General features: G+C 59.1%; 1 protein-coding gene across 1 annotated transcript in view; it reads left to right on the top strand.

Moving 5' to 3' along the window:
- The window catches only part of PALD1 (phosphatase domain containing paladin 1), a 70,962-nt gene extending 59,911 nt beyond the window's left edge, over window positions 1-11,051 (top strand). The window contains exons 19-20 of the mRNA XM_032313861.1: window positions 7,204-7,359; window positions 9,342-11,051. Of these exons, the coding sequence (XP_032169752.1) occupies window positions 7,204-7,359; window positions 9,342-9,494 (309 nt within the window). The 3' untranslated portion in view covers window positions 9,495-11,051. The remainder of the gene's footprint in view (window positions 1-7,203; window positions 7,360-9,341) is intronic.
- The last annotated feature ends 417 nt before the right edge of the window (window positions 11,052-11,468 follow it).

Raw genomic sequence — 11,468 nt, forward strand, 5'->3', positions numbered from 1 at the left:
ACAGTGCTTTTTGAGTTTTCTAAGAACTTACTCTTTTGTCTCCCTTGGTCCTTGGGGCGGCTGGTAAGGAGGTGATGGTAGGTTTTACTAGACCATTTTCCCGAGGAGGACACTGAGGCCTAATGACACCGTGATCAGCTCGAAGCAGGATTAGAACCCGTCTCCCAACACTTCAGCCTGTGTTCCTTTCCTCCGTGACAGCCATGACCCAGGGGGCAGTCTTGTGGTGGAAAAGGGAAGGGGCCAGTGAGGAAGCCACCAGGGCCTACCACATGCGCTGCCCTGGGTTGGTGCCGAGTTGCCAAAACGTCAGAGGTTTAGCTCGGTGCCCCCAAAGACAAAGGGTGTTATCTTCAGAAGAATACAGATCCCAGGTGGGGTCTCCTCTCAGTCTCTCCGCGACTCTGGTTTGGCCAAAGTCGTTCCCTGAAGACCTCATTCCAGTAGGTAATGTGTCTCCAGGGCCTGGGCCGTGCAATTAGAGTGGCCTTGGAATGCTGTAAACTGTCACAGAAAATATGATGGAAGGAAGAGTTGCTCGGGTGGACGCGCGGCTGCTCGAACAGTGTGTGCGTGTGTGCGTGCGTGCGTGTGTGTGTGTGTGTGTGTAGGGCACGTGTTCTCAGACCTGAGACCTCTCTTGTTTTCCCCTCCTTCCCATGGTATGGCTGAGCCGGAACGATCTTCTCCCTCCAGGGCGACCCCCTGCTTTAACCCTGCCGCAGCCATGCCCTGCCCACCTGCCCTGAGCTTGGCCCTAGGTGTGCCCCTGGAGGCTTGGAGCTCTCTGTGGTTCGGGAGGGGTCTCGGTCTCAGCCCATACACTCCCCAAGGAGACCCGCCTTTGTGCTCACTGCTGCCCCTGTTAGCCTTCTGGTTGTCCCCGCCCCGGGGGTGCCTCTTTCTGCTGCTCATCTCTCTTCTGCTGGGCCAGGGCTCATCTCTGACCCCTTGACCCCCAGACCCCGCCTGGGGCAAGTAGGGCTCCACAGATGTCTGGCCAGTGAGCAGACCAGTGAGCCGAAGCCTGAGTAAGTCACCGTGTGATTAAATAGGAAATCGGACTCCTACCTTTCCTTGTACCTTTTTGTTCTTTGTCCACATTGTTGGTCTGCCAGGAGAGGGCGCCCTTCTCCAGCCGCCCAAAATGCCGAGTCTCTGTGGGAAGCCCCCGAGTTCTGGCCAGGGCTCTGCTAGGAGCTCCCTGCATAGCCCTGGGTGGATTGCTTTGGCCTCTCTGGGCCTTTCCTTTGCCATCTGTCACCTGGGGTCACTGCTGCTTCTCCAGCTGCCTATAAGGGTGGCAGTGGGCAAAGCTTGTTTCCAAGGTCAAGTGAGAGTGGGGTGTGTAGGGTGCCGTGGGTGGGGGAGCTGGGACACCTGGCCAGTTCACTAGCTTACGTACAGGGCAGTGGGCTCCCAAGGGCTGTCTTGGCACCGCATCCCAGAGCCTGGCCTAGGAGTTAATGATGTTTGGGGAATGAAGGGTGCACAGAGAAGTCTGTGTTGCCAGGTTTAGTACCTTCCTGCTTTGAAAGTACTGAATAAAATGTGTTATTTGGGGGCACCTGGTTGGCTCAGTTGATTAAGCATCTGCCTTCGGCTCAGGTCATGACCCCAGGGTCCTGGGATCGAGCCCCACATCAGACTCCTTGCTCAGTGGAGAGCCTGCTTCTCCCTCTGTCTCTCCCCGGCTTGTGCTCTCTCTCACGCTCATGCGCGCGCTCTCTCTCAAGTAAATAAATAAATCTTTAAAAAAAATGTTTTGTTTTGTTTGGAAAACTGGCTACTTGTATATGGGCCAAGGGCCATTTTCTCTCTTCTGGGGATGAGATGTAGAAAGCATCCTTGTGCTTGAGGCCCTGGGACAGGCCGGAGGATGGAGTTTGCAGGGACTCCTAGAAAGCCTCTGGAAGGAGGTGGCACTGATTGCTTGAGAGCCAGTGTCTGACAGGGAGAGGGCGGCACTGGGCTTTGAGAAGGATGGGTGGGTCGGCGCTCTGGGACCTCGCCCCTTAGAGACTAGCCGTCTTCAAGGACTGCCTGCCGCCTGCTCAGCTGGACAGCAGAGGCCACCAGGCCATCTGTGCTCATTGCTATGAGTAGGTCAGGGAAAGGGCAGCAGGTGGACCCCAGGAACGAAGGTGTCTTCTGGTTGGGACTGACTCAGGCCCTGAGCCTGGCCTCGATTGCCCTTCTTGTTTCTCTCCTTGGGCTCTTCTTTTCCCATGGCCTGGGCTGCGTCCAGCCCTCCATGCGATCCGGCAGGTCAGCTCATCTCTTTGGCCTCGGTCGCCCCTTCTGGAAAGCAGAAGGGTTGATGTAGGTAAGCCCTGGCTGTCAGTGATGCCGGGCTTGATAAAAATGGGAGATTAAAGTATTCGGCAAACATTTCTGGTAGGCCTCCTGAGTGCCAGGCACTGTGCTAGGTCTGGAGATGCCTCGTGGACAGCCCAGGGAAGTTCCTGCCTGCGTGGAACCCTCACTCCAGGGAGAGAGACACACGAGGAACAAGACACAGGTCAAAGTCATGTTGTGTCCGGTCGGGATGCGTCTGTGAGGTTAAGGGGATTGCAGTTTTACATGGGGTCTGAGTCAGGAAGGGGCTTGATGAAAAGGTGTCGTTTGAACACAGACCTGAGGGGGTGAGAGAGATCCATGCCGACATCTGGACAGAGGGATACGGCAGGTGCAAAGGCCCTGAGGTGGGGGCTTCCTGGTATGTTTGAGGAACAGGAGAGGAGGTCAGAGGTTACAGGGGCTGGGGGCATGCAGAATGGGGCCTGGTCTGGGATTGTATAGACGATTACACAGGTGTCGGCTTCTACTCTGAGCACCAGTGGGGGCTTGTGGAGCGGGTTGAGCAGAGGAGCAAACGTAAGGTTCTAGCTGGCTTACTCTGGGGATGTGGTGGGAATAGTCTGCAGGAGTGGGGTGAGGGGGACCAGGAAGGCCAGTCAGGGACTGTGTCACTGAGGTGACCCGGCTTGGGCCGAGGTGATAAAGAGGCGAGCAGCAGCTGGCAGTGTTCAAAGCAGTTGACGAGATGCCCTGACTGGTTGGCTGTGGGGCTGAGAAAGGGCGAAGTTAGGACGGAAGACCAGGTTTTGGCCTGAGCAGCGGGAAGAATGGACGTTAAGATGGGCAGACTGTCCAGCAGGTTTTGGGAAAGCTCAGGAGGTTCACCTGGGTGGGACATGTTTTGTGAGTGTGAGAAGTTGGTTTGATATCTACATAGAGCTCTTCAGTGCGGTGGTGCACTTGGAGTCTCCATTCAGCCCGGAGTCTGGATTCCCGGAGGTGGAGGTGCACATGTGGGGTCCCCAGTGTCCTGTCTGAACTCTAGGTTCCAGGGGGGCACTGGAAACATGAGAGTGGCTGAGCTGGCCTGGGGAGTCTGTGCTTGTCCACCAGCTGGGTGCCTGCCACGTGCCTGGTCTGTGTCCTGATACTGATATTCGGGGTGTTAGGGAGGACTCAAGTTGTAAACCTCGTTATAGTCTGATGCCTGTCCCCAGGATTGTTTTCAAGACTGATCATTCCTTGGGGAGCAGAGGAGACCGAGAAGAGGCTGGAGCACTCAGAGCAGGCTTCAGGAGAGTCGGGTCTCAGCCTGGGCCTGGAGCGCTGAGCGGAGCAGGGCCAGGCCTGGTGGAAGGGAAGGGCTTTCCAGGCAGAGGGAAGGCAGGCGGTCAAGGTACAGAAGCAAGAGTGAGGCGGGGCGTGGTTGAGCTTGATGCCCACAGGGCCCAGAGGGGTCAGAGAGCTGGGCATTTGGAATTTGTGTCCCAGCTGGGAACTCTGACGTTGGGCGCTTACTTAGCCTTGCCCAGCCTCATCTGCAAAATGGTGTCCCTCTAGGAGACGTTTTAGGATCTAACACTCCGCTCTGGGTGTGACAGGCTCAGCCTGGCACGTGGCATGCTGTAGACCCTTGACACACCTGGGGAGGGGGATCAGCCCCGCCTTGGTAGGTCTCTTCCACATGGCCCAGCAAAGGGCAAGAGCTTCAAGAGAGCCACGGCTGCAAACGCTGGGCCTATGTGGATGCTGGCCGACCGCAGGCCCGAGAGAGCTGAAACGCCCAGCACCCTTGGCCACCTTTCCTAAGCTCGTTCTATTTTAGGGCTTGGTCCCAATGGATGCGGAAGCCTTATCCAGCGCCACCTCAGCTAATGACAGCCTGGCCTGCCAGGCCATTTAAAAACAGCTCTGCTATTTTTATCAACAGGAGGAGGTTGGCCTATCCTTGTCCCCAGACAGTGCCCACATCGGGTTTTAAGGAATTTTAAGGAAATCGGGCTTTGATAGGAAGATGGGTCATTGTCTCAAATCACAGACTATGACTGCACTCAGAAAGCGCCCACGAAACCTTCTGGGGGGTGTCAGGTGTCACCTTTACTTGCGGTCTGAATTTAGAGATAATTCTACCCTACCTTGCCGGTAGGGCTCAGAAGGAGTCACCCAGCCTCTCCACCCTGAGTTTTGCTCAGAGGCGGCCCTCTCTGGTGTATCTGGGAGCAGCTGGCCCCTGTCCCCATGGGACTGAGGGCTTGGGGAGGACAGGTCTGGGTGCCTGTGCCCATGGGTCAGCCCTGGAGCCGTGGGCTTCTCATGCCCGCGGGATGTTTCCTTAGCGCTAATTGAAAGTAGTTTCAAACGGGTCCTGTCTTGTGGAACTGTGGGTAATTTTCCCTCCTTCAATAAGCTGCAGGGATGGAGATGGGGAAGGCAGCAGGAAGGACGGGGCGGTGAGCGGCCCATGCCGGACAGCAAGGCCCTCCTTGGGGAGAGTGGGGTGGTGGAGGATTGGCCATACTTTGTCTCTAGGTAAATTTTGGGGGGGGGGTCCACTACCTAATTTCTAAACAAAATTGCTTTTTTTTTGAGCACCCGGTGGGTTGATCCTTAAAACAAGAGGCACCCTGCCCTACCCTGCTGCGGTCATCTCGGGCAGCAGCCCTGGGGCCATTTCTACCCTCACCCTCTCCAGAAGCCCTCCGTGGCCCCTTTGTCTGTAGCATCAGGGCCTGGCTGGCCTTCCACATCCTATTCTTGTCTCCCCTCTCCATTGCTTCTTTCTCTGTGCCCCCTCCCCTGTCAGTCTGCCTTGGACACCCCTCATTCTCTGGCCCCTTCCTCCTCTTCTCAGGGCACCTTTCTCCCTGCCCCTTTTCCTAACCCGCCTCAGATACCACCGCCTCCTTGATGCCCTCCCTGGTCGGGCTCCCCTCCCTGTCTCAGTCCCCTGAGCCAGCTGCTCTGGTCGGTCGCCCTGGGACTGTCCTCAGCCACCCAGCCAGCCCCCGAGGGATCGCTGCAGGCGGGACCCGTGCACGCATCTTCCTCGTGTAGCTGCTCTCTCTCCTGTTCCATGGCTTGCTGTGGCTGCTCATGGTTTAAGCATGCTTCCTGCTACCTTGCACACCTGAGCAGTCCTACCTCCAGAAACCTGGGAGCTGAGAGTTCACATGGCAGGACCGGGCCCAGAGCTGTGTCTTGCAGGGAGCCAGAGCAGTGGCTGTGGGCCCCTTTCCCCTCCAGGGCCCCCTCCACTGCCCACCTCCCACCCCTTGCCTGTCCCCAGTGCCCCAGAGCTCCTTCTTACTATGTCCTTGCTCCACCCTGGGGGACGCTGTTACCTGAGGCGGAAGTGAGAGGTGGGGGACCGCAGGCCCTGCCCACGGCCCCACTCCAGCTCCTGGTTCTTGAGGCTGTGGGTCTCGTCATGTCTGGGGCAGGGTCCCCCCTCCCCTCCCCCACACAAAGCCTGCCTGCAGCTGGGCTGAGTTGTGCCTGCGCTGGAAGGCTTCTGGCAGCGGGCCTGCTGTGGGGAGGTGGCCCTTCCTGGCTCCTGGGTCTCTGGTTTCTAGTTCCTTGCTGTTTTCTTGAGGAGGCTCCTGGCGCCTGAGGGAACAGCCCCCGGGCTAGTCTTCCTGGAGCCCAGGGAGCTGCAGTGGGTGGATGGAGGCCTGGAGGGTGTGGGGTGGGGTGTGGCGTTCCCTCTCCTGCGCTCTCCCCTGCACGTCTGTGGTGGGTCGAAGGAGCACCTCAGGCATGGCGGCAGGGACACCGTACCACGGGGACGCCGACTCTGTGTGCCTTGGGGTGCCCACTGATGCCCACACCGAGGAAGCCTCCAGAGCACCCCACTTAAGTCCCCTTTCTCCTGAGCACAAGCCTCCCGGGAGTCTTCCGGTCAGACGTCCCTCCTGCCCCTACACCTTCAGTGACTCTCCTGAGCTAAAGCCATGGGGCTCTATCCTGTCTGCAGAGTTCCCTTCGGGAGCTTCTCAGGACGCTGACCTGTACCCCGTGTCTCGCAGGCTCTCCTCTGATGGGTCTGAGCTGGGGCCCCGGTGTCCGCGTGCCAGGGTGCGGAGCTGGGCTAGAGTAGAGCACGGGCTTCTACAGTCGGCTGCCAGCCCAGTTCCCTGTCTTGTCCCTTCACACCCTCATTCCAGCCAGGCCAGCGCCTTCTGGGTCCCGCCGGCTGGGTACTGTCTGCGCACCATCCATACTGTTTGCTCTCTCCACCCCGACCCCAGCCGGCCTGCACCACCCAGCCACATCCCATGCTCTCTCCCTAGTCATGTGGCGGTCCCCTCTCTCCTGGCATGTCGCCTCATGCTGTCTTATAGGGGGCTGGGGATGGCTTGTTAAAAACACTAATGCCCCCTGACCTAACACACACACCTCTTTCTTCCCTCAGCCGTCTTATCTTTCCTTACTCCCCAGCCCTGGTGGCCTTTCTAGGATCTATTCCAGCCTTGGGGAGGGTAGGGCCAGGGCCAGGGGACTGGATTCACCCCGCTTCTGCCCCGATCCTGAGCCATTTGAGAAACGGGCAAGGAAGTCCATTAAGGACCCATCGGGGCCGAGGCCAAGGCGGAGGCTGCCCTCCCAGACAGAGACACACGCACTAGCCTGGGAGCCATGGGAGGCTGTAGAGCTCAGGCCCCGGGGGCTGAGGGGAGGCCGTGCTGCGTCCAAGGTCAGAGCCCTAATGTCTCAGCCTTGCTGTCCTTTGGCCTCCCTGGAACCTGAGCCAGGGCCATGCCCTGGGCCTTGCTGTCCAAGTCCCTTCCTCCTGTCTAGTCCCGGGGTGGGGGTGGTGGGGTGTGTGTGTGTGTGTGTGTGTGTGTGCATGGGGTGTGGCGATAGGCCCCGCAGCGACTCCCACTCACTGCCCTTGTCCTCCAGGCGAAAGCGGCCAAGTCAGAGCCGGAGGCGGGGCGGCTGCAGCTGCGGAGCCTACAGTTTCTGGAACGTTACGTGTACCTGGTGCTCTTCAATGCTTACCTCCACCTGGAGAAGCCCGACTCCTGGCAGAGGCCCTTCGGCTCCTGGATGCGGCAGGTGAGGGGCCACCCTGCGCCGCCCCTCCCCTCCCCGCTGTCATTCGGCCCCGCGGGAAGCTTCCATGATACGGGAGCGTGTCTCTATCATCAGCATTGGGCGTCCAGGCCGGTCTCTGCTTGTGGCAGAGGCCACGACGTGGGAGGCATCAGAGGCGGGAATCAGTGTTGGGGGAGATGAGGGACACGGGGAAGAGCGCAGGGCAATGTGCCCGGCCCTGCCCTGCTCCGGCATCCCAGAGCTGAAGTGACCTGGGTGCTTCGTGCCTGCTCTCTTGTTCATGCCCTTCGCGGGGCACAGGGCAGGACGGCATGTGGCCCCCTTCCGGCCCTGATCTGGGACAGGTGGGCCCTTCCCTCTAGCTGTCCTTGGCACAAAGGTGGGATCGTCTTAGTGCTGTCCCTGCCACTTGAGAATGCCGTGGTGGGGATTCCATGAAATAGATCAGGTGCTGTGTGCCAGGCCCCATGTCAGGTCTGCCTTTCGTGGTGGCTGTGCTCTCCCGTGGCCCAGGGGAGGAGACTGAGCACAGACGGGGGAAGTACTCATTCACGGTCAGTGGGCGGGGCCGCTTGGCTGGCTCCGGAGCCCACAGTGTCTGGCCTGAGATGCCACCCTCTCGTTGCACCTCCACCGTCCCCCTCTCTGCTTGACCTCCTGGATCCTCTAGTTCTACCTCGGCTTGGCTGCTTTTAGGGGCAGAGTAGAGCTCCTGCCTTGGCACCTCTAGGTCTGGAGAAAGGTCTCCATCCTCCGCCCGGCACAGTGGCCTGTAATTGTCTCTCCTCCGGGATACTGGCCTCTCCTGGCCTTGCCAGCCTGTCCTGATGGCTCTCATCTGGACTGGAGACTGGACTTAGCTTCCATGGGACAGGTGGGCAGGAGAATCGGTGGCAACCCCGGCCAGAGTGGACATAGGAAGAGCATTGAAGCTTAGGCAGGTGTGCAGCTGGGGTTGAGCTGCCAGAGAATAGAGGTGGGGGGCCACGGCTGGGGCTGGCAGCTGCTGGGGCCTTGTGCCGAAGACAGCCTTAAGGATGGTCCTTGGGAGGATGAGTGTTGAGTCAGGGGACCTAAGTCCACACTGGGGCCGTCCTCTTGAGCAGGCCTGGACTTGGCTTCCTTTTTGGACCCCTGGGTCGTGGGGGACTTCGGACACTTCTGCTAGGGTTCTGCTTGGGGAGTGGACATGGGGGAACCAGGGGCTGGGCAGGAGCTTGGTCCCCTCCCCAGCTGAACCTAGGTGCTGTGTGTTGGGGGCTGTCAAGGAAGGAGAGAATCTGGGAATGGGGGCTCCAGCCTCATCCCTCCCTTCTGGGGATGCATGGAGGGCGGGGTGAAGGTTCCTCGGGACTCTGGTCTGAGTGGAGCCTGTATCCTCCCCACCTCCTAGGATGGTTGGGGGGCTGGCCATTTAATGGTTTGCCTGGGCCTCTGGGCCATGGGCCTGCATGGAGCATGTCTAGGAAGACCCCCGCCTGCCCACCTGAGGGGAGGCCTGGGGTAGGCCTGACTTGTCCACATCTGGAACACACAGTCCCAGGGCTCCGGCTGGCTCCCGCGCCCACACTGCTTTCTCCAGCCCTCCGTGGGGAGCCCGGCTGTAATGCCCAGAGCAGCTGGGCTCGTGACCCCGAGCGTCTCAGCTCATCAGGGCTGCATAGGCACAGGATGCTTGGCTTCCTGCGCGGCTCTCCTCCACCTTGCTATCTGCTGGGTACCTTCTGTGCTTCCGGACCCCCACTGGCATCGTCCTGGGTGGTAGAAGATGAGGAAGCTGAAGCTCGTGGTAGTCAAAATGCAAGCTTCAGGGCCTGAGCTGGTGGAAGGCAGCGCTGGGCTCCAGCCTCACCTGTGTGATCTGGAGCCCAGCAGGGGGAGGGGCGGGGGTGGGGGTGGGGGTAGGGCTTGGTGCCGTGGGAGGGGGCGGGGTGACCTGAACTTCCTGGGACTACCACCCCCAGCTCTGCTGTCTTCCCCAGGTGGCATCGAAGGCAGGAGTCTACGAGATCCTCAACCAGCTGGGCTTCCCCGAGCTCGAGAGCGGGTGGGACCAGCCCTTCTCCAGGCTTCGCTGCCGGTGGCAGGAGCAGAGCCGCCTCCCCGAGCCCTCCACCCCTGGGGACTTCCTGTAAGATGTGCCCCCCCATCCCTGCCCACACCCCCCCACGGCTTCATGCAGGCTGGGGGTGCTCCAGGTGCTCTCCATGGGGAGTGCTCTCGAGGAATCCATGCCCCAGCTTCCCGGAGACACTGGGGCGGGGTTGGGACCCTTTTTCAAAAAGAGCTTTTTATAGGACAAGTAGTGCACAGTTAATGGCTTGTGAACAGCAGGCGCGTGCGCCTTGCAGACTGCAGACGGCTTCCGAGGAGCTCAGTCCCCAAGTAGCCGAGCAAAGCTCCTCGCCACGGCCACGTGTGCGCCCTCCTCTTTCATGCCACAGTGGTCCCGACATCCTGGGGTGCTGGGCTGGTTTCCCTCTCTTGCTGCCCTCCCTGCTTGGCTCTTGGTCCCCCGGGAGTAGACAGGGTTTTGGTGGACTTGTCACCTTAAGGCAGCTTCCCACCCAGTGTCCTTGCCTCTCGTGCCCCATCTCCAGCCTGGAGACCTCAAGAGTGCGACCCCATGACCTGCTGGGTCTGGCAGAGGCTCTGTCTCTCCTTCCTTCCCTGCCCCAACCCCTGGGGCTGGTGGGACTGAGGAGGTCCTCCAGCTGGAAGGGCAGAGTCCCTCTCAAGAGGCAGGAGCTTCTAGAAGGTGGTTGCAGCCCTATAAAAGAGGCCTGCCCTGCTTTCCAGGGAACCAGGGTGGGCAGTGCTGAGGAAGCCCAAGCTCCCAGCAGGGGGTCCCTCTCACTTCTTCCCTGCCCTGGCCGCCCAGATGGTCCCAGGTCCCCTCCAGCTGTGGCAGGAGCCCCAAGGATGGCTGGGTGACCCCAAGTGAACAGCAGAGCATACGAGTAGGCTGAAGTGTGTTCCAGGCCATCCCAGTTGAGGACCCCTGAGGTTTCCCTCTAGAGGGAGCAGAGGGGCCGAGGGTTGGGGAGCAGGAGGCCTTGGGAGCCGCTGTCCCCACGGTGGGAAGGCTGCGGGGAGCGGTTGGCCCTGTGGAGGTGAGTCCTGCGGCTCTTCCTCTGGGGACCACTGTCTGCTGATGTCCTGGGTCTGGTGGTGCGGAGGCTGCCCCTTAGGCCTGGCTCGTGGCAGCCTGGGAGCCCTCCCCGGTTGAACGCATGCACTTCTGCAGAAAAACAGCAGAGGCATCTCTGGTTCTGAGAGGAGAGGCCAGAGTTGTTCACATCCACCTAGTAGTGGAAAATACTTGGCCATCTTGGCTGAAATCTTTTGCAAAACTACTGTATGTCTGTTCATTACCTTTTCAGATTTGTTTTTTTGTTTTTAGTTTTGCATGTATTAAGAAGTTTTCATTTCTTTGCAGACAAGGTCTAGATGAGGGGTCACAGATCAGGCTGAACTGGGAGGGATCCTCTGTGTGTTCTCATGGTTGGCCCTGACTTTCGGCTGTGCTGGGACCACGGGCTGGTCACTTCGCCTCTCTGCCTCAGTTTCCCCATTTGTAAAATGGGAGAATAATACTTGCCTACCTACCTCACAGGGGTGTTGTGAGGACTCATTTGTGACTTTTGTTTTTTGTACAGAGCTTTTGAGCATTAAAAATGGCTAAATGTGAATTGTGCCTGCCTGCTGATCTGTCCATAGTATGTTCTAGAATGGATGCGAGCTGTGGTCCTGGCTCCTTCAGAGTAACGGGGCGGGCGTGGGGGCCAGATGAGTTGAAAGCACCGGCTGTCTGAGAAGGTAGGTTTGTCCAGACATCCCTCTCCTTCCTCCACTTTCTTCATGTGTGACTCTTTCACTCTGGCTGCCTGGGGCTGTCATGCTGAGCCCTCCTTGAAGAACATGGTAAAATAGGCAAATTCATGCTTAAGTGTGAAGGACTGTTGTGTTTGGACATGGAGCAAAAGGGAATTTCAGGGGCTATGATGGAGGATGTACCTCAGCCTCTCCTCCCTCCTCTCACTTCTGTAGGCTTTGGTTGGCCCCTTCCAGCCCCTAAATACTTGGACACAACGGCATTGAGAGTTTTT

This window comes from Mustela erminea, chromosome 14 (assembly GCF_009829155.1).
Source record: "Mustela erminea isolate mMusErm1 chromosome 14, mMusErm1.Pri, whole genome shotgun sequence".
Taxonomy (NCBI): domain Eukaryota; kingdom Metazoa; phylum Chordata; class Mammalia; order Carnivora; family Mustelidae; genus Mustela; species Mustela erminea.